At 38.1% G+C, this 23,114-nt stretch overlaps 3 protein-coding genes across 5 annotated transcripts; 1 reads left to right on the forward strand and 2 right to left on the reverse strand.

The window, feature by feature from the left end:
• Window positions 1–9,682: 9,682 nt before the first annotated feature.
• LOC138880154 (uncharacterized) lies at window positions 9,683–10,496 on the reverse strand. The gene is made up of 2 exons (XM_070159819.1): window positions 10,182–10,496; window positions 9,683–9,715 (listed from the first exon to the last, which is right to left on the reverse strand). Exons 1-2 carry the CDS (start codon window positions 10,494–10,496, stop codon window positions 9,683–9,685), a joined length of 348 nt encoding a protein of 115 aa, XP_070015920.1.
• Window positions 10,497–11,542: 1,046 nt separating this feature from the next.
• LOC138880155 (secreted RxLR effector protein 78-like) lies at window positions 11,543–11,887 on the forward strand. Its single transcript, XM_070159820.1, has one exon. The coding sequence runs from the start codon at window positions 11,543–11,545 to the stop codon at window positions 11,885–11,887; it is 345 nt and encodes a 114-aa protein (XP_070015921.1).
• A 2,256-nt stretch (window positions 11,888–14,143) lies between these two features.
• Window positions 14,144–21,293, reverse strand: LOC104248322 (uncharacterized). 3 transcript variants are annotated; one of them, XM_009804563.2, is made up of 6 exons: window positions 21,135–21,286; window positions 20,011–20,068; window positions 18,287–19,884; window positions 15,482–15,604; window positions 15,174–15,314; window positions 14,144–14,493 (listed from the first exon to the last, which is right to left on the reverse strand). In XM_009804563.2, the coding sequence occupies exons 3-6, from the start codon at window positions 19,877–19,879 to the stop codon at window positions 14,353–14,355; spliced, it is 1,998 nt and encodes a 665-aa protein (XP_009802865.1). In that variant the 5' UTR covers window positions 19,880–19,884; window positions 20,011–20,068; window positions 21,135–21,286; the 3' UTR covers window positions 14,144–14,352. The 3 variants fall into 3 exon arrangements, with proteins under 3 accessions (XP_009802865.1, XP_009802862.1, XP_009802864.1); XM_009804560.2 differs by having other exon boundaries at window positions 20,011–20,127; XM_009804562.2 differs by lacking the exon at window positions 20,011–20,068 and having other exon boundaries at window positions 21,135–21,293.
• Between the last annotated feature and the right edge of the window lie 1,821 nt (window positions 21,294–23,114).

Genomic DNA, 23,114 nt, shown 5'->3' on the forward strand with positions numbered 1-23,114 from the left:
TGCTCTATGCACTGAGCATCCATTACCAACAACAACTCAAGACAATTCGTGATTCTCATACAACTATGAAGCATGACATAACCTTTGTCAAAAAATTTCCTTTACTCGAGCCATCCTCGATCTCAATCTCCATAAGCCATAACTGGTTCACTCGCACACCACAAACTGGAACCAACATAGCACATAACCATACAATCGACTAATTAATAGTGGACTCCCCCACTTGGCTCGAAGCCATAGACCAAAACATACACAATAACACATAACACATATACTTTATTGCTGTCACAATACTATAGTGAGATTAAACTCAATCCTTCATAAGCTCGTGGAACACAGACCGTCTGGTACTTTATATCTTCTGAAAATCTCACATTCACTCTCATAGTAGTCAAGCCTACTCTCTTGAGCCACCCAAATTCAAATTGTAAAACATATATTTCCCTGGTAACAGAGATCTTCCAATAAATAACACAAGGGATTACGCAAACTTCAGAACAATCCGCAGGAGATAACGCCACCTACTTTGCCTCAAACTAACATTTCTGTATACCTTCCACCGTCACAAATATTATGCAGTCACTTAATCTTCCTAAGTCTGAACTCATACCGCAACATGAAATTCACTTCACTCCCAACTAGAACACATGAAAAGATTCTTCACACTCCCATAACTCGGGGCTATACCTCAAATCGAGATGAAAATCAAGTACCTAATAGTTCTTCTATCCTCCAGTAGACCCTTCTCGTCATTCCCAAATCATATGAATGCACCTCGCAGTCATAACATACTCATCACGTAGCTATCTAGTCATTACTCCTACCAATAGGGTACTACCGATTGTATAAGTTCAAAAACACTTGCTCACACAATCAGCACCTCGGTGCTCAAGCTATAGGCAAAAATCCGGCCTCGAGTCCTCCAGACTAACCCAACATCAATACACAGAGATCACATCTCGCCCCTCGATCAGGGAATCACAAGCCATCGATGCACATCTAATATCGAGAGCTCATGCATGCATACGAATGCGTGGAAGGAATTCCAAGAGTTACATTTCAAGCTGAATTAGGGACGCACGATAAGAATTCAAGAATGTGAAGTTTTTCCTAAAGGTTCTGTAGCATCTCGAGGATAAATACAAACGTCTCCGTACCGATCCGCGAGACTCAACTAAACATGCCCATGACTCGTAAGACATATGTAACCTAGGATCTGATACCAAATTGTCACGACCCTAAACCCGGACCCGATCGTGATGGCGCCTCTCGTGAAGACAAGGCCAGCCGACACTATCCATCTCAGTATTTAACAGTTAAGCATTTAGAAACTGTCTAAGCATGATCAAATAAACCAAGGTTTAAGCAGTTAATAGCATAATTTGCGTAAAATAACCCAACATAGCCTGATACTGGAGTGTCACTAGTCATGAGCATCTAAACAATCTGGAATACTCCAAATCAAACTACAAAGTTTAATACAGAAACTAAGAACATGAAGAAATAAGATAGGGAAGAGCTTCGGGCTGTGAACGCCGACAGCTACATATAGACTCCTCGGATCTGCCTGAGCTGGAAATGATTAGTACTCAGGAGCAGGACCAGATACGCTTGAATCTGCACACAGGGTACATGGAGTAAAGTGAGTACTCCAACTCAGTGAGTAATAATCATAAATAAAGGCTGAAAGTAGGAAATAACGTAAGGCGCAAATCATGTTATAATGAGGCAGTAAAACCATTTCGAACAGTAAACTAGTGAAAGATAGGTAAAATCCTTTAACTCAAAATTTACTTCATGAAAAGCCTTTTTCAACTATTAAGCATGGTAATTGACAGGAAATTAAGAAAAGGATAAACACATAAAGGTTCACCCCTCGGGCAACATCTCAGAACAATACCAGCCCCTCGGGCTATCACATAGAACAATACCAGCCTCTCGGGCTATCACATAGAACAATACCAGCCCCTCGGGTAATCACATAGAATAATACCAGCCCCTTAGGCTCAATCTCACATCACAATGGGTACCCGCCCTCACTGGGGTGTACAGACTCTTGGAGGGGCCCCTTATGGTCCAAGCGCAATATCAAGCCATCTCGTGGTATCATCACTAGGCCCTCGGCCTCATATCAATCAAGCTACCTCGTGACGTACATATCTCAAGCCCTCGGCCTCATAATCAGTATCAAATGTTTCCTCACAATATAGGCCCTCGACCTTACTCAGTTAAAATTCTCACAAGCCACTCGAGCAATAGTAAAACATGATTCTCGACCCAAAAATATCATTTAAAAGATCATGTAAGTGTTAAAATAGAGTAATCATGCTGAGTACGAAAACAACGAAATATAACATGACTGAGTTCAAGTATAAAGTCAAAACAGTGAGGAAATACCAGTGAAAATCCCCGAAGGGTTCAAATAGTCGGCACAAGGCCCAAATATGGCATTCAACCTAAATCAAGATGATAGAAAATAGATTTCAGTCAAATACGCGGTAAAATAGTCATTCGGAACAGACTAAGTCACAATCCCCAATAGTGCACGACCCTACGCTCGTCATCAAGCGTGTGCGTCACCTCAATATAGCACTACGATGTGCAATCTAGGTTTTCAAAACATCATTTACAATCATTACTCACCTCGATCCGGTCCAAACTCTAGCCCGCGATGCCTTTGCCCTCACGAATCGACCTCCGGATGCTCCAAATCTAGTCACAATCAGTACATAACCATTAAAATATTCTAAGGGAACAAAGCCCACTCTAAAATATTCAATTTACATCAAAAATCCCGAAATTGCTCAAACCAGATCCCCGGGCCCACGTCTGAATCCGATAAAAATTACATCAATTAAAACTTCGTTCACTCACGAGTTTACCCACATCAAATTCGTCAAAATCCGACCTCAATTGCTCATTTAAATCCCTAAATGCAATCTCAAACTTTTCTTCCATTTTTCTCCAATTTCCACTCTAATTTCTCAAATTAAATGATGAAATTCAAGACCAAATCATGGAATTAAACCAAATATGAGAGAAGAATAATTACCCCATTAGCTCCACTGAAAATCTCCTCAAATTCCACCTTCTCTCGAGCTCTTCAATGGTTTTTATGAAATTGGACTTAAACCCTCAATTCAAAATATAAACTGTCTGCCCAGACATTTCTTCATCGCGAACGCGGCATATCCCTCGCGTTCTCGAAACACACTGCTTCACTGACCGGAATCTCTTCTACGCAAACGTGAGAAAGTTCTCGTGAACGCGATGCACAACACACTCAACACCTCGCAATCGCGATCCCAACTACGCAAACACGTAGAACAAATGCACTGAGGACCCAACTATCCTTCTTCCTCTATGCGAACGTGACCTGAACCTCGCGAACACGATGACCAAAGACCTCACACCTTCGCGATCGCGGAACCATCTTCGCGAACGCGAAGGCCAACTCCACAGCCTTGCACCTTAACCCTTGCGAACGAGGGACATGCATCGCGAATGCAAAGGTCAAAAACCTGCAACACCAACAGCAGCAATTCTGCAATTTTTCACAACATGAAATGGTCTGATTGACCCCCGAAACTCACCCGAGGCCCTCGGGACCTCAACCAAACATGCCAACATATCCCATAACCCCATTTAAACTAGTTCCAACCTTCGGAACACTCAAAACAAAATTAAAACACCAAATTTGCATCGAATTCAAGCCTATAAATTTTAAAATCTTCCGAATTACGTTTTTGATCAAAAATCCAACCAAACCACGTCCGAATGACCTGAAATTTTGCACACACGTCACAAATGACACAACGGAGCTACTACAACTTCCGGAATTCCATTCCGACCCCTATATCAAAATCTCACCTATCAATCGGAAAACGCCAAAATCTCAATTTCGCCAATTCAAGCCTAAACCTTCCACGGACTTCCAAAATGCATTCCGATCACGCTCCTAAGTCCCAAATTACCTAACGGATCTAACCAAATTATAAAAATTTTGATCTGAGATCATATACCAACAAGTCAAATCTTGGTCAAACTTTTCAAATTTCAAGCTTCAAACTGAGAACTGTTCTTCCAAATCTATTCCAATTACCCTGAAAACCAAAACCAACGATTTACATAAAGTCACAATACATCACACGGGGCAAGTTATGCCCGAGAACTGACGAGCAAGGTGCAAAAACTCAAAACGACCGGTCGGGTCGTTACAACTATACTGTTATAGTATATACTATACTATAATAGTATACTGTGATAATATGCAATATACTGCAACAGTATGTTGCAATAGTATACAATATACCATAATAGTATACTTCGACTGCTATTTGTTAAAATATATAGGTGCTATAGTGCAAAGCTAAAAGTATAGTAATATTATATTGTTATACTATACAATATAATATAACAGTATACCGTAATAAATAAGTTATTTTTTATTTTAGTTTTTAGTTTTTCCAACTAGGTCCTTGCAAATATTTTCTTAAATAAATTTTTTGATGGAGATAAAAATAATATTCATTGTATAAGAAGTATGTGTCAGAAGATATAAAATAGTAATATGGGAAAAAAAGGAAATTAAAAAAAAGTTGAATGAAAAGAGAAAAGGAATGCGAAATTTAAAAAAATAAACAAAAGGAAAGAAAATAAAAAAATAAAAATAAATGAGCCAAATTGAGTATAAAACCAAATTATGGTAAATAAAGAAAGTAAAGAATAATATGATTCTGGAAAAAAAATATGAACAGAAAAAAAAAAAGAAAAAAAGGAAACTAAAGCAGAGAATAAAAAAAATGAGAAAAAAAAAATTACCCACATAAGCTACAATGGGTGGGAAGGGTAATTTATTTAGTGGGTAGAAAAACTAATGGGCATGCAAGGATAATTAGTTTAGTTTTGTAGGTAAAGATGCATAATAATTTTTTTGTGTTTTACTCTCTCACTATAGTGATATTAGTTTGTTCCTTTAGTCATGGTGTTTCACTAGTTCAAAGGATTTTCATGTTAAAATTTTGATGTCTTTATTTCTATTTTATTCTCGTCATTACCATATTTTAGTGCTCCAATTTTATTCATGTATTTACTAGATAATATTATTTAGGAAATTTTATATGGTATAACTAAATTATACACTATATTTATCATAAATAAATATACTTTAAACAAATTATAATATATAGCTACATATTGTGTCACGACCCAATTCCCGAACCCGGTTGTAATGGTGCCTCTCGTGAAGACAAGGCCAGCCAGACCAAACAGAACACCTCTTTTAATCAGTTAAATATCATAAATAGTTCTAAAGTATGATATAATATCCATAATTTGCGGAATTAACGATAACCTTAGTAAGAACCATTCCGACACAGCCCAAACTGCGGTGTCACAAGTCATGAGCAACTAAGAAATTCGGATACAAGTCTACTGAACACTAAATCCGATACAATAGTTCTAAGAACATGAAAATGATAAGATAAGGGAGGCACGGGGCTGCGGACACCAACAGCTACCTCGTAGTCTCCGAATCACTGCCTGGACTGGGAGGATCAGCACTCAGGAGCGGACTCTGCGATGCCTGAATCTGCACACAAGGTGCAAGGAGTAATGTGAGTGTTCCGACTCAGTGAGTAATAATTATAAATAATGACTGAAAGTATGAAAACACATAAGGAACAAATCAATTCTATATCAAAGCAGTAAAAATCATGTAAAGCAGTAAATCAGTGAAGACGGCAAGTGAAATCTCTTTAAATCAGGTAAAACATAAATAACAAGCAGAAATCCACCCCTCGAGCACAGTGTCAATCACTCAGAACAGTATCAGCTCCTCCGGCTCACTTTCATCACTTGGTGCTCATTCTCAGCTCTCGACCCATATATTTCTCATAATAACAGAAATCAGAAAAATCGTTGTGGCGTGCTGCCCGATCCGTACATCGTTGCGGCGTGCAGCCCGATCCATAAAGATAGTCGATTGCGCTCATTGGGGGTGTGCAGACTCCGGAGGGGCTCCTACAGCCCAAGAGCTATATTGATGCGGCGTGCAGCCGATCCATATAAGTATTGTTGCGGCATGCAACCCGTTCCATAGCATATATAATATCCTCACATTGGGTTCTCAACCTCTCTCAGTCATTAACCTCACATCCTCTCGGGCACAATAATAGAAGATAAGGATCTCAGCCCACAAAGTCCTCTCATTAAGGAATAGTATGACAAAACCGGCTCGAATCATTTAAAATAGAGAGAAACATGACCGAGGATACGATTTTTAACAAGTATAGTGAGGAAGATCAGTCAAAATCCCTGAAGGGTTAAAATAGTTGGCACGAAGCACAAATATGGAAATTAGCCCCAAATCATGATGATAACAAATAAGTTTCAGTCAAGTATGTGGTAAAATCATCAGTCGGGACGGACCAAGTCTCAATCCCCAGTAGTAAAAGACCCCACGCTCATCATCGAGCGCGTGTCTCACCTCAATATAGCACTACGATGTGCAAATCCGGGGTTTCAAACCCTCAGGACATCATTTACAATCATTACTCACCTCGAACCGGCTAAATCTCTATCTCATGACGCCTTTGCCCCTCAAATCGGGCTCCACGCGCGTTGAATCTATCCAAAATCAGAACGAATACATCACAACAGGCTAAGGGAACAAAGCTCAAGCGAAAACAATCGAATTACCACAAAATTCTAGAATTTGGTCAAACCTGACCCCTGGGCCCACATCTCGGAATTTGACAAAATTCACAAAACTCGAATCCTTATACTCTCACGAGTCTAACCATATGAAAATTATCCAATTCCGATACCATTTGGTCCTTCAAATCATCATTTTACATTTGTGAAAGATTTCACAATTTTCTTCCCAAATTTCATCCCAAATCACGAATTAAATGATGAATTCAATGATAGATTCATGTACTCTAGCCAAATCTGAGTTAGAATCACCTACCCCGATAAATTTTTGAAAAACCTTCGAAAAATAGCCAAAATCCGTGCTCTGTAGGTCAAAATATCAAATAAAACCTAAAACCTCGTATTTATATAGTACCCCACAAATCTCCACCTCCGCGGGCTGCACAAAATCGACCGCGGTCCGCACAAAACCACCGCGGCCCGCACTCCTTTTTGTGCGGACCGCGCGGGTGAGTTCCGAGGCCTGCAACCCTTCTGGACCTGCTATATCTATGATTTTCGACCTAAAACATCTCGGAACATACCCGGAACTCCCGGAACTTCAAACCAACTGTACCAACACATCTTATGACATTGTTCAAACTTGTTCAAACTTCGGAATGCTCACAACAGTATCAATCACCAATTTAACATAGGATTCAAGCCTAAGAACTCCAAGAACTTTTAAACTATGCTTTCGATCGAAAAGTCTATCAAATCTCGTCCGAATGACCTAAAATTTTGCACACACATCCCAAATGTCACAACGAAGCTACTGTCACTCTTGGAATTCCATTCCGACCCCTATATCAAAATTCGCCTATCAACTGGAACCGCCAAAATATCAACTTCGCCAATTTAAGCCTAAATCTTCTCTACAACTCCAAAACTCATTCTGATCGCGCTCATAAGTCACGAATCACCTCCCGAAGCCAACCGAACCATCGGAACTCATTTCCGAGCCTTCTAACACATAAGTCAACATCCGGTTGACTTTTCCAACTTAAACCTTCTTAAAAGAGACTAAGTGTCTCATTTCTTACCAAATCCTCTCCAAACTCGAACTAATTAACCCGATCACATAAAACACAGATAACGAAGCGTAAATAAGCTGAAATAGGGGAAAACAGAGCGGTAACTCATGCGACGACTGGCCGGGTCGTCACATATTGGATTTTATAACAAATACCTTCTTTAAAGGATTTCTAACCATAAAGTAACTTTTTCATCTTCGTACTATAGCTTAGTCGCCTCCCTTCATGGGGCGGATCTATGTAGGGAACTGGGGGTGGTACGCCACTAGATCGCTCGAGTAAAATCGTGTATATGTACTGATATTTTTCTTAAAATATTAAGATATATAACGGCTGGCACCCCAAGTCACAAAGTGACTGCAGGTGCCACATTTAAAGCACTGGAACTCTACATAAAATGCCGAGGATAGAGACTCTGTTGCGTTCCTAGTTGTCTATTTTGTTGTAATCTTTTTTCCCTTCCCTTTCTTTTCCTTATGCTCATTTTAAATTGTTTTAATTTTTCACCTTTTGTTATTCCCTCTATTTGTACAAACTCTTTTTTATTATTTATTTAAATTGTATATTTTCTTCCTTTTTCTTTTTCTAGATCTTCAAATTTATTTGAATGTGATATTAATCATTTCCTCTTTTTATCCATCTAGTGTAGTTTTATTACTTTTAGAAATTAGAGTGATGCATCAAACACATAATATTAATCGAGCTATATGTAGATTGAAGTGTTGTATTTCCTAATTTAAAATTTTATTTTACTTTATATTTTTTAATTATGTCAATCGAATTTGAATACAGAGAATTATACCGAATTGGATAGAACCTATTCGATTTTGTGATCACATACTCATTTATGCATAAAAAAATCTTTTAAATTGAATTGAATTAATTCAAATTGGACCGAATCAAACTGAATTAATCAAAAATGTATCGAACTGACCAAATGTACACCCATGTTCAAGCTCTTCACTATGGTCGGTTTGCATTAAAAGCAGTGGCACCAGGGGCATACACAGAAATTTTTGTAAGTGTTGTCGAAATTTATAGAAGAACCAGAATAATAACTTTAGTTATCATACTTCTAGACAAGAAACAACTTTAGTTTATTGGTTTTGTTGAGTCTTAAGTTAGAAAAAAGTCCTAAATTAAATTCTACTTCATCATAATTTTTAACCACATATATTCTCTAAAATATTTGCAAAAAGTTGTGCTAGTTGAGGTTTGAACTTCTGACCTCTTAGAGGAAAATCAAGCACATAATCAATGCACCAAGAGATAATTCATGCCAAATGGTGTCATTTTTTTCTACTTATCCGCTTCCTCACAGTATTAATACATTAGTAAAAAATTGACAAAGCGATATCGCGTGACACCGCTTGGATAAATGTGCATCCACCCCAGAGTGGTACTCGTAACCATCAAATCCTGGATCCGCCTATGCCTTCCTCCTATCTCTTACAACTTGTTTGGATGGATGTTACCTGTTGTATTGTATCGTATTGTTACTTTAAATATAATGTTTGTTTTGATTGTTACTTAAATTTTATCGTATCGTATCGTTAAATTCGTTGTACGTAACGATGAACAGTGTCACTTTATCGAACGACGGATATGGTGTGGTGACGTTGTTACCTTTTTTCTAAATCTCATCTTGCCCTTCTTTATTATTAAATAATGATATTTTATTCTTTACCCTACTTTTTATATAATAATTTTACTTCGTATTCTATTTTTTCTTTGTAATGTTGCAAGTTTATTCTTCATATTGTTGGTGCATGACATCATGAAACGATGACAAGTGATATAATTTATTCAAACATTGTATTTATCAAACAATACAATACAATACAGTACGATATATTATGAAACGACATGTAACAACAATCCAAACAAGGGGTTAAACTCTCTATCTCTCTGGTATTACAATCTCGCTGGAGAACCACCGACTCGTCGGCAGATTGCTATCCATCTTCAAAATCAGTTGAGTTCTCTATCTTCAAATTTTACAAAGTGGATTGTTGCTCAGAAGACATATGTGTTTGCTATAAATAAGTGGCTCCACAAGTGTGTCTCCCTCCGCCAGCAACCATCCAGGAGAAATAAAAGAAGGTTGCAACTTCTGCCACTCAAAAACTCTTTTTTTTTTTGCTAACGAAAGGAGATACTTTATATTAAAAACATAGGGGTTTAGTTATTACACAACATAGGAATATATTGTATTGCAATTTTTTTCCAATTTGTCTTTATTAAAACTTGTAATATAAAGTCTGGAGTGTTTTCTCCCTCCGTTGTTGTTTGTTGCTTGGTACTTCCATACTTTGCCAGAGCGTCAGCTACAGAGTTGCCTTCCCGATATATGTGGGTTATTTTTTCCACTCCAACAGCATCAAAAAGAAAACTGCAATCATGAAGAAGATGTGAGTTGCGTTGTTGTTCGTCTCTAAATAAGTTACATAATACCTGTGAATCTTTTTCCACTAAGGTGGGAAAGAGATTTTTTGTGAAGGAGAACTCTAGTCCTGCAATTAGTGTCAGTATTTCAGCATGGAGAGCGGATGTTGCAGCTGCCTTCTGCGCAAAACCCGTTATCCAATTGCTATGGTGGTCTCTGATGATTCCAGCAGTGCCACTTGTTTGATTGTTTTTGTCATAAGCTCCATCAATATTTAGCTTGTAGTGATTAGTAGATGGAAGCCATCTCATCGGTATTTGAAGCTTAGGTTTTGATGGCACACTAATCTCGGTGAATGAAGTGAATTCAGCAACTTGTAGCATAATTTTTTTGTGGCTCCCTATTTACACCACCTGTTCTGTTTGGTTGGAGATGTTTGATTATTACCCGCTAAAGAAGTTTCGGATGTGATAGTATATTCTTAGATTTGGCTGGAGTTTTATTTGTCTCCATTTTTAGTTTTAATACAATGTATACAATATTTTTCTTGGCCAGAAGACATCATTTTCAGTGAACTTTCTTCTCTTTTTTGCTATTGAGTCGCATACAATGATGCAAATACTTTGTATTCTGTATTTTTCAATACATTGTTTGAATACAACTAAATTGAATACAATAATTGAATATAGTATAAAGCAGCTACGAATGAATACAGTAAATTGAATACATCCGAATATCATTGTTTTTGTGATTTTTTGCGTTTTGACTACAGTCAAATTGAATACAGTGAAATTGAATACAATGTAAAATAGTTAAGAATGAATATAGCCCGAATTGAATACATATAATTGAATTCAACACGGTGAAATTGAATAAATTGTAAAATATATAAGAACGAATACATCCGAATTGAATACAACAACATACATCCAATGGCAAGCAATTAGTAGCTACAGAATGTAATTAGCTAAATTATAGTTATGCCCAACAGGTCTCCAAACAATAGTCATTTCTGAAAATTCCCCTATTATTTATTATGTGCTATTTTTCTCGAGCATTAGGTCTCTCCCCATTTGCCTTAACTAGATGCAAAGGCAAATCCAGAATTTAAGTTTATAGATTTTGGATTCTAAAAGAAGTTGTTCATTGAATTTTGAATAAATTATTCATGCATAATCCGTGTTTTTTTTAACACAAATATAAAGTTTTGACCAAAAGGGATATCCAGAGTTGTAACAATTATAGGGGTATCAAATTATTGAGTCATACCATGAAAGTTTGGGAGAGGATGATTGAAGTGAGGGTGGGGAGGACAGTGTCTATATCCGACAACTAATTTGGGTTTATGCCAGGTCGTTCTACTACAGAAGCTATACACCTTATTAGGAGACTGGTGGAACAATACAGGGAGAGGAAGAAAGATTAGCACATGGTGTTTATTGATCTGGAGAAAGAGTATGACAAGGTTCCTAGAGAAGCGCTCTGGAGATGTCTAGAGGCTAAAGGTGTGTCGGTTGCCTACATTATGGCAATTAAGGACATATATGATGGGGCTAAGACTCAGGGTAGGATAGTAGGAGGAGACTCTGAGCATTTCTCGGTTGTTATGGGGTTGCACCAAGGTTCTGCGCTTAGACCGTTCTTATTTTCCCTGGTGATGGACGCATTAACACACCATATTCAAGGAGAGGTGCCATGGTGTATGTTTTTCGCTGATGACATAGTTCTAATTGATGAGTCGCGGACCGATGTTAACGAGAGGCTGGAGGTTTAGAGACAGGCTCTTGAGTCTAAGGGTTTCAAGCTGAGCAAGACGAAGATGGAATACCTCGAGTGTAAGTTCAGCGCTGAGTCGAGGGAAGTGGACGTGTATGTGAGGCTTGAATCACAGGTCATCCCAAGTAGAGGCAGTTTTAAGTACCTTGGGTCGGTTATCCAAGGGGGAGGGGAGATCGACGAGGATGTCACACACCGTATTGGAGTGGGGTGGATGAAGTGAAGGTTAGTATTTGGAGTCCTGTGTGACAAGAGAGTGCCACCGATACTCAAAGATAAGTTATATAAAGCGGTGGTTAGACCGGCCATGATGTATGGGGCTGAGTGTTGGCCTGTTAAGAACTCACATATTCAGAAGATGAAAGTAGCAGAGATGAGGATGTTGAGGTGGATGTGTGGGCACACTAGGATGGATAAGATTAGGAATGATGATATTCGGGAGAAGGTGGGCGTGGCTCCCATTGATAACAAGATGCGGGAAGCGAGGCTCAGATGGTTCGGGCACGTTCAGAGGAGAAGCCCAGATACTCCGGTAAGAAGGTGTGAGCAGCTGGCTTTGGAGGGTTCGAGAAGAGGTAGAGGGCGGCCTAAGAAGTATTGCGGAGAGGTGATCAGGCAGGACATGGCGAGGCTTCAGATTTCCGAGGACATGGCCCTTGATAAAAAGCTGTGGAGGTAGAGTATTAGGGTTGTACGTTAGGAGGTAGTTGAGTCTTTCCTTAGTTCGTACCTTTGTGAGGCTACTTTGGTAGGGTTTTTGTCTGAGACAGCTAGTTGCAATGTTGTGTTTTACTACTCTTTCGTTTTTCATAGAGCCGAGTCTATTTACTAGCTAGCGTTTTTGCTTTTGCACCTATTTTCTGGCTTCCATGATGTTATTTTTTCTTATGGTATTTGTTGGTAGTACTGATATTGTCTCTTTTTTTCGTCTTCTTGAGCCGAGGGTCTTTCGGAAATGGCCTCTCTACTCCTCGGGGTAGGGGTAAGATCTGCATACGCATTACCCTTCCCAGATTTCACTAGTAGGATTTTATTGAGTCATTATCATTGTATAAAGTTTTGACCAAAGCTACTAAATTATGATGAACACGTAGCAAGAACTCTAGCACCGTCTTTGCCGTAGTTTACAGTTAGTTCCATGAATTCTAAACGTGCAATCCCATCGTATTAAAATTTAGTTCCATGAATTCTAAACGTGCAATCCCACAGTATTAAAATTTAGTTCCATGAATTCTAAACCGTGCAATCCCACAGTATTAATTGCAATACCAATATTTATTGCTTATTATGAAAAAATAGGTATATCCAGAACGAAACAACTAGCACTTACTAAGCTATAGTGTGATTCTCCTATCAATTCACAATGGCCGGGACAATGTAATTTCACCAAGGAGGTTCAAAATTTAATATATGTCAAAAAGTAATTTTAAACTATATATGTGCTTACTATAATTTCTCAGCAAAAGGTGGTCAACGACCTAAATTGGCAAGGTAAAAAGCTTGTCAACTCTCCGAAGTGAGCTAGGTCCGGATAAAACTTAAAAGTTAGTTCCTTACCTCCACCAGACAAAATCCGACTTTTTATTAACAGTTATTCAAGGCCAGCTTATGCACACCTTTACTATTTTACTACTGTCTCCCACAAGCACAAGCATTCACTAGTTTCTCGAGTGATAAGCAAATGTTGATGAAAACAGGAAGTTGAGTTCAAGTTTGGAGCACATGGCATAAGCCAAAGATCCCTGAGATGACTCTAAAAGCCAACGAGATGATTCTCGTTAAACCGAGCCTTCCTCAAAACAAGGAAAACATAGGTACCGAGTAACTTTATATACCAACACTTAGGTATATGAAAGAAAGATCACCTATTGTTTTTGTCTCCTCTAGGATTTGAACCTCGTCTCAAAAGTTTACACCTCTTCATTGACTACCTGGCCGCATCCTTTGGTGCCTTCCGACAAAATCTAATTCCTAATACTCCATTTTTATCCTATTCCAATAAGTACTTGCTGTGTTTACAAAATTCTAAGTTGACCAACACTCATAATTGCTCAACTTGACCTTAAAATCAACTTAGATACCAAAAGAGAGAGAAAAGGAAGATTTAACTTATTAAAATAATACTGTTAATCAGCCTGTGCATTGCAGCTTATTGCTTGTGGAGTGGTGTTATAGTTACTCCATCACATATTCAGTGACAATTGAGAGATTCTTTAATTTTATAGCTTTTGTAAAGCAATTCCTGAAAGCCACCTCAACCCTGAAAAAGTACAATTGTATTAACAAAGACAATAAAGAAATGACAAAACTATACCTGGAAATGAGAAAACCTTTCTGCAGTTGAGTGCAGCTTTCCACATGGTGAGAAAAATTTAAAGCATTGAAGGCCTATTCACAAAATTTCCATCCTAAAAATAAATCTTTTGACTGGAAATATACTACTTTTATCTCCTATGTTCATTCCTATAAAGTTGGTAAATACTTGTCCTTCATTCGAGAAATAAGCTTAAATTTCTCCTCAGCTTCAACTTGTTGTCGTATATCAGATTTTGAAGCTCTATCTGGGTGAAATGTCAGCAACGCTTTCTTGTAAGCAACGCGCACCTGAAAACAAACATTTGTCCTAAGTGATCTCTCTCATTTTATTACTGGGACTAACATTGCAACACTACAGAAACCAAAATAGAAGAAAGAAACGACCACAAGAAGTACATTGTAACATGAATACAAATACAACCCTGAAAACCACAGGTAAAAACACAAGAAATGAGAAACAGCCATGTTACAAGAGCTAGTTAATCCTAATAAGCAACACGTTGAATATGAGCACAGAGTGGAGAGGCAAGTCTAAATTTACAACAGCCAACGCGATATAGGGAGAAAGATAAAATGGGTAGATAGATCAGAACACGAAACCAACACTGGAAAGGAATGACAGCTGATCTGATGCACAGATATGAAATAGCTCGCAAGCCCTGAATACACATACTGTTTCAATATAACTGCAGAGAAGTGCATCGACTTACATAGTAGATTACTTAACAGTTACTGAAAAGAGAACTTTGCAGTTTGCATCATGCTAATTAACTCAGTTATCTGCACAACTTAATGCAATCAGATTTTCTAAGTTGCTAATGGACTTTCATTTTTGTTTCAACTAAAAAGATCATATAATTGGTAAGAACAAGAAAGCTCATCAACCGCAAATCAGGATAATAGCAAAATAAGAATGCCAATCTTTCTTAAAAGATATGTTCCCTGTAAGACAATGAGTGTAAACAAACCTCATGACTAGTGCCACCGCCGACAGTGATTCCCAATCCGCGCAACATCGAAGCCATATCATGGCATGTCATTTCGAGCTTCCTAAGTTCCTTTCGAACTTCGGCTCGTACTAGCTCCTTCAAGTTCATATTCTCTACGTCCTAACAAAATTCATCAGATGGATTATATACTAGGAAAATCCAAGTATGCCATAGTCACAAAACAACACAGAGGCAGCATAAGTTGCATGAAAGAGACATAAACAAATATAATATAAAGACTGTGCAACACCACGCAATAGACAGCAGAAGAGGCCAAGTTGTGATACCTTTTTTTGAGTTTCTCTTATTTCCTCCACACGCTGCTTTTGTCTCTTCTCCATTTCTAGTAGACGCATACTTTCAGCCTTCTTTCTTTTGAGCAACAGCTTCAACTTTTTGGCTTCTTCTGCCTGAATAGGTAAAAAACACATCAGATAACAATACATCTGTGCATACATACACAAGTCTTATTGTCTTTTGGCTAATTTTGCTTTTCTCTGTGGTTTTCACTTTTTTATCAGGAATTCTATAACTTCAATCTTAATCAAAGTTTATGGTTTAGAAAACCATCAAACTAGCAATCTCGCCAATTACAAACCAAAAATCATACTGTAAGGATCCCCTGATATTATTACATCATGAAAGACAAGAACGGCAATATGACATGAAAATAACTTATTATCACATGACCCACATGATGTTTCACTTCTACATCCAAAATATTTTTTATATAAATAACCAGAATGGGTTATCATATAAAGAAATCTATTATTATTTTACTATTATTTTTATTTTGTATGATACTGGCCTGGAGCCTTGGTGCAACTAGTAAAGTTGTTGCCATGTAACCAGGAGGTCACGGGTTCAAGCCGTGTAAACAGTCTCTTGTAGAAATGCAGGGTAAGGCTGCGTATAATAGACCCTTGTAGTCCAGCTTTTCCCCGGATCCCGCGCATGGCAGGAGCTTCGTGCATCGGGTGCCCTTTTGTATAATACTGGCCTGGAATGAGTTTATATAGAACAACATAGTTAGTGAGGATTCATATACCAGAACACCAACTTGTTTGGGATTGAGGCGTAGTTATACCGGGTGTTGTATGAGCATGAAAGGCTGAGAAGGGGGACTGCTGGAAACCGTTGCCTTCTGGCTGCATACTCAAACCCCCGGCTATGACGGCATCAAGACTATCCTTTGAAAAAGAAACGCTTAGTTTGACTAGACCAATTCCCCTAGGGAAAGAAATTGGCGAGGGAAGGCAAAAAGGAAGGTTTTGTTGACCTTAAGAAGAGGAATCAAACTCTAAACACCACCCCAACCCCCCCACCCCAAACCCCGCGTCACTGACAGGATGAAGCAGAATATAAATACATTTTTCTTTTCTTTGATCTTCACCCAGCACCTTGGCTTGATATTACAGCCAGAACACTAATGTTTTTCCTTGATATTTCCGTCTAATGTGCTGTATATATTTTTCGATCTTAAAAGTATCAACAGTAGTGTGCATTTTGTGGTTACCGCAGTTGATGGGAGTGGAGGGCTGTGTGTGGTTACACGGGTTGATGGGGTGCAGGTTGTGTGTTGTAGACCAGGTAAGTGGCAAGTCAAGGGGAGTTTGTGAGGTTTGGGCATAGGGTATTGGTAAGTGGCTCCTGGTGGTTGGTATTAGTTTGGGCATAAGGTATTGGTAGACCTACAACTTACCCGAACTACAACACATTTATGTGGTATTACTTCTTAAGTCGTATCAGATTCAATATTCACATCTCAAAAAGGCTTTGGTGCAGTAAAAGATAGATTAAAAGCATACAAATGACTCTAAAGTTTAAACCCATTTTAAGTGAGAATAGGACCAGAAAAGATTCATTAGAAAAGCAGTGTCCATTTCTGAAACACAAGCATCAAAAGTGTGTGAGCAGCATAACAGACAAACAGTATATATCTCCATTTTGCTAAGTAACATTTGTTAAAGTAGTCAGACGGACTACCCCGTCAATACTTCTTCAATATGGCATACACAACTAAACAAACCATATGTGGAACAAAAAGACATGTCCGTACTTTAAAGTCCCAACGTAGTGTGTAAAGCGTACAGTATTGGATTGGTTAGTGTTGTCAAAGGCTCATTTTAGCACCCTTAAGCCCTGAAACTCAGTTAATTCCAGGTTGTGCGCTTCACCTCACTTAGGTGACGCTTAAGTGTTCGCACTAAAGTACTAAGGCATGCGTCTCAATGCCCTTCAACTCTATCTTTAAGAGGGCAATACTAATCAAAAGATAGAGTTAGCAAAAGGATACATTAATTGTAAAAAAAGTATTAATTGTTAGTGACTAGGAATAAGAGATTAAAATTTTAATAAGAGAAAACTAGCACCAAAATACATAAAGCTACATCTTTTCTAAATCAAGAAATTTGAAACGGATTTTAAACTTGATTGACATGATTGTACTTCATATATTTCAGTTTAGCGTATCTGTTCTTTTGTTCAACTAGTTATTGTTTGCCTTTTTCTCAGAAAAAAAATATATCGTTTATATTTCTTCATCAGTGCCTTTCTTTGTGAAGCTCACCCTTTAATTCCGCTTTGCACTTAAAAATCCCCAAAATATTTCGCTTTTGACTACTCTCGAATTTGGAGATCCAACTTCTACAAGATATAGAGGAAGATTTTTCTTCTCTTTTGTGATGAATATAAAGGGGGAAATTTTCACACACTCCGCGGCATGTATATATTTCTAGTTTTCTACATCAACTGACTACTTCAAGTTTCTAACTATTACAAACACAATACCGGCAGTTAATCTCTTACATACTCTTACTCTATACAACTTGGCTGTAATATTTTCGTTCACGCGCATGGAGCAAATAGGCTACAAAGAAGCACATTAAGATCAAAAGTAGAGAACATTTGATCAATTATGGCATTCATGAGATCAAATTATTGGAGCAGACCTCGATTTCCCAATACCTTGATAACTTTCATAAGAATACAGCAGTCAAAAGATCAACAGGTTACAGAATAATGAACACCGAATGCATAACAGAAAACCACATCTCTACAAAAACTAGCAGGAGGCAGTAAACATGACAGACCTGAATCGCTAACGCTCTTTGCCTGGACGCAAGTTCTTCCTCCAGTGCCTTTTTGTATTCGGAAGTCTCCTTCATCCTTTCTCTTTCGGTGGTAATACAGTTCTCAACACAACCTTCCACATTCTCACCATCTTGGATATTCACGTCATCATGCCTTTCATCCTTGTGTTGGCTCGTAGATAAAGATTCAGAAAGACCCTCCTCCAGCAAGGAACCTCTGTTACTAGGTTGTGTTTCATTATTGTGTGCATCTAATTCTGATGTCCTATCAGGAATCCATTTCCCATTTTCCTGATCGACACATTTTTTGCCGCTGATTCCTGAGCATGATGAAGCTCTCGTGCAAATAGAAGACTCTCTAGGATTAACTCTGCTGCCATTAGAATAGTTGTGTTCAGGATAGTATACAACAGATGATCGGGTAGTCCTTGGAAATCCTCCAGAAAATAAATCCTCCTTCTCATTGAAACTGACCCTACTGGTTTCATGTCTTAATTCTTTTGAGAAATGAAAATTATAATTCTTAGCCGTCTCCTGACACTTTTTACCATTATCAGTAAAAATATATTGTCTCCTACCATTTTCAGTTTCAACAGCACACTGATGCTTTCCAAGAAAAGGTTCCTCCTCTGCTACCCTATATTGTCTACAAGAGAAGTTCCTGTCACCACATGAAACAGGTTTTTCCAAACAAGGTCCTGGAGCTGGAATACTCCCTTCATTGCCTTGCTCCGGGTGCTTCTTTTCAAAAGGATTCTGCCGATATTGAGGGGGTATACTGGGATAACCCTCTTCAAAGTTCTCCTTTCGTGGATCTCCTTCGTCATGGACATCAGCCATACCAGAAGTACGACGTGATTCGCGTGTTGAGTTAGGAGATAGATCTTCTTTGTCAGTAGAGGAATTAGAGTAATCAGAACAGGATGTATGCTCTTCACTCTCGCCAGGGTCAGGTTGAATTCGAACACCGGATGCACTATTGATATCCCTAACACCAGATTGACCACTGCTATACTTTTTCCTCTTTAACGAAGCTTTCTGCCACTGCTCTCGAAGCTGTCCAGAATAATCCTCCATGAACTCATCATTTTCGGATGAACTACTCTCTGAATCAGATGTCAAACCATAGCGATTTTGGACAGGAGCTTTTCCGGAGTAAGTTCTTTTGCATTTTGATAACTTCACTGGAGGTATTTTTTCTCGAACAAACTGACAATCATCACCAATTTCATTTGGAGGTTCTTTAGCACTTTTCGAGGTTGAGCACGCTCTCATGCTAGGGGAAGGGTCATGAAAGAAGTGGAAGTCATTTTCTACACCAAATTCAGGATATTCATTCTCACTGCTTTCGTCATCATCGATGAAGATTATGTTCTTCAAAGGAGATCTTCTTTTGTCTTTCTTTGCTGAAGTCTTACATTGAAACTTTTTGGGTGTGGATTCAGGCACATCAATAAAAATAACATTACTAAAAGTATCACTATCGACATCAATCAGAACAACATGATCAGCTCCTGCACGATCATTGCACCTCCTCAACGTGCTCCCAGTAATGGGTCTACCATGAGACTCACCTAGAGACACCCCACTCATTGTCTCTGCAAAACGGACACAAATGCAATTTAAAAATAACTCATTGAGGTCATATGATCGCAACAAAAGGACGAGCAAGAAGGAGCTCGTGTGACAAACAAGCATAAAACTCAAAGAGCAGTAAACAAAACCTGGTGAGAGTTGTGATCAGACCAACTTGTGTGCACCTCAACTAATCCACAACGCAGCCTACCATAGCCCACAGCACATGCATCAGACAAACGGGATGCTGCAGCTGGAATTTGAACCTAAAAGCTCCAAGTTATTTGCATATTACAGTTATTCCCATATTACTAGCTCTTACCAGCATCTAAACATTATTTCCACTTCTGATTATCCCCAAACACCACATTCTATGTCCCACTCCACCCAGTAGCAAAACCATAATTTTGTACAAGGGGATTCAAAAATGTCACTCCAGGGATTTGAACCTATGACCAAAAGCAATTTTTGAACTCCCTTTCGCCACTTTACTAGAAGTATTTCTCCATCCCAAGGAGATTCAATGGCATATATATAATAATAAAAACCTAGTAACTAGTTTTTACCATATTTTCCTCAGCTTTATATCCAATCAATTGTCGGAAACTATCATAAAAAAGCCTTTTTCTTAGGTAAAACATTCCACAACATCGCACCTAAGGGTGTGGCCTAGTAGTCAATGAAGTGGGTTGAGAACCATGAGGTCTCAGATTCAAATCCCAACAGAGGCAAATACATTAGGTGATTTCTTATTATCTATCCAAGTCTTACCCGTAGTGGGAGGTAGCAGGTATCCCGTGGAATTAGTCGAGGTGCATGCAAGTTGGCGTGGATATCACGGTTATCAAAAAAAAACATTTCACATCATCACGAAGCAGGGCCTAACTTAATTGGTGTATGCTGTTTTTTTTGCAGCAGAAAACACGAAAATTAAATGTTTAAACAGCAACACAGTTGAAGCAATTACATGTATAACAAATAAAATCACCACTTCAACAACTAAGCAGAAATATATCCCATGCAGCCCAAAGGGTCCATAGAACATCCAATTTCTTCACTAAATACAAAAGCCTAAATCAAATATAAAATTTAAAAAGTACCCAGATAAAAAAAAACCAAGAATAAAAAAACCCAAGTTCGAATTAGGAAATAAAACCTACAAAACTGATTAATTTAACGAAACAAAGAATACCCAATTCCACAATTACTTGTTATAACTCCAAAATGGGTTTTATAAAAGACATAGTAAAATTGTAATTAGGGAGAAAGTTACCTTTGATGAGGAAATAGCAAAAACCCTAAGAAGCCAAAGTCATGGAAATTCAGAGAGAAATTGGTGGAACGAAGAGGGAAATCGAAAAAGTAAAATACAGACGGGGTTGGTTTTTATTTTATTTCTTATTAGTAGTGTAGTATATTTTCCTCTGTTTGGAATAAATTTAAGAAAGAAAAAGAAAACAGCTTTATTAGTAATAAGAGACGGGAAATTTTGAGAAAAGGACGACTTTTATTTGGTTCTTGTTATGAAATAAAGACCGCAAAGTAAAGACAAGTATAGAGAGAAACTGATATATTATTCAAATTCAAACTGATGTATATAATGAACTGAAATCTCTTCTATTTATAGAAGAAAGGAAGCTGCTCCGTAAGCTGCTACTACAAGCTGCTGTGTAAGCTGCTACTACAAGCTGCAGTGTAAGCTACTATAAGCTGCTGTGTAAGCTGCTACTACAAGCTGCTGTGTAAGCTGCTGCTATACCAGATATGGATAATCTTCTACTGAGAGCAATATTTATCCATAACGGAGTACTGAATGGATAAGCTTATTATACCCGGTATGAATAATCTTTTACCGGGGGTAATGTTTATCCATAACCGGGTACTGAAAAGATAAGCTTATTATACCCGGTATGGATAAACTTCTACTGGGGGTAATGTTTATCCATAACCGGGTACCGAAGTGATAAGCTTCTTCAGGAAGCTTATTTCCAATATAGTACTAAATAGATAAATATATTTACGGTGGAGTCCCATATGGATAAGCTTCTTCAGGAAGCTTATTTACAACAGAGTACTAAATGAACATCCATAATATAATATATTTATAACACTCCCCTTGGATGTTCATTAAAAGATAATGTGTCTCATTAAAACCTCACTAGGAAAAACCACGTGGGAAAAAAAATTCTAGTGAAGGAAAAAGAGTACACATATTTAGTAATACGCATTGTTAGGTGCCTCATTAAAAACCTTATAAGGAAAACCCCATGGGAAAAAACCTTAGTAAGGGAAAAAGAGTGCATCGCGTATTTTACTCCCCCTGATGAAAACCTTGTTTCAAATATTTGAGTCTCCGCATTCCAATCTTGTATACCATCTTCTCAAAAGTTGAAGTTGGCAAAGATTTAGTGAATAAATCTGCTGGATTATCACTTGAACGGATTTGTTGCACATCAATGTCACCATTTTTCTGAAGATCGTGTGTGTAGAATAATTTTGGTGAAATGTGCTTCGTTCTATCTCCTTTTATAAATCCTCCCTTCAATTGGGCTATGCATGCAGCATTGTCTTCGTATAAAATTGTGGGTCTTTTCTCACATTCCAAACCACATTTTTCTCGAATAAAATGAATTATTGATCTCAACCATACGCATTCCCTACTTGCTTCATGAATAGCTATTATCTCAGCGTGATTTGAAGAAGTAGCAACAATAGATTGCTTTGTGGAGCGCCATGATATGATAGTACCTCCATATGTAAATACGTAGCCGGTTTGAGATCGAGCTTTATGGGGATCAGATAAATAACCTGCATCTGCATAACCAACAAGGTCTGCACTATCTTTGTTAGCATAAAACAAACCCATATCAAGAGTTCCCTTTAAATATCGCAATATATGCTTAATCCCGTTCCAATGTCTCCGTGTAGGAGAAGAACTATATCTTGCTAGTAAATTAACAGAGAATGCTATGTCAGGCCTTGTAGCATTAGCAAGATACATTAGTGCACCAATTGCACTGAGATAGGGTACTTCGGGACCAAGGAGTTCCTCGTCCTCTTCTGGAGGTCGGAACAAATCCTTATTCACTTCAAGTGATCGAACAACCATTGGTGTACTCAATGGGTGCGCTTTGTCCATGTAAAAGCGTTTTAAGACCCTTTCTGTATAGGCAGATTGATGGATAAAGATCTCGTCTGCTAAATGTTCAATTTGCAGACCAAGACAAAGTTTTGTCTTTCCAAGATCTTTCAT

Source organism: Nicotiana sylvestris, chromosome 10 (genome assembly GCF_000393655.2).
Source record: "Nicotiana sylvestris chromosome 10, ASM39365v2, whole genome shotgun sequence".
Classification (NCBI taxonomy): domain Eukaryota; kingdom Viridiplantae; phylum Streptophyta; class Magnoliopsida; order Solanales; family Solanaceae; genus Nicotiana; species Nicotiana sylvestris.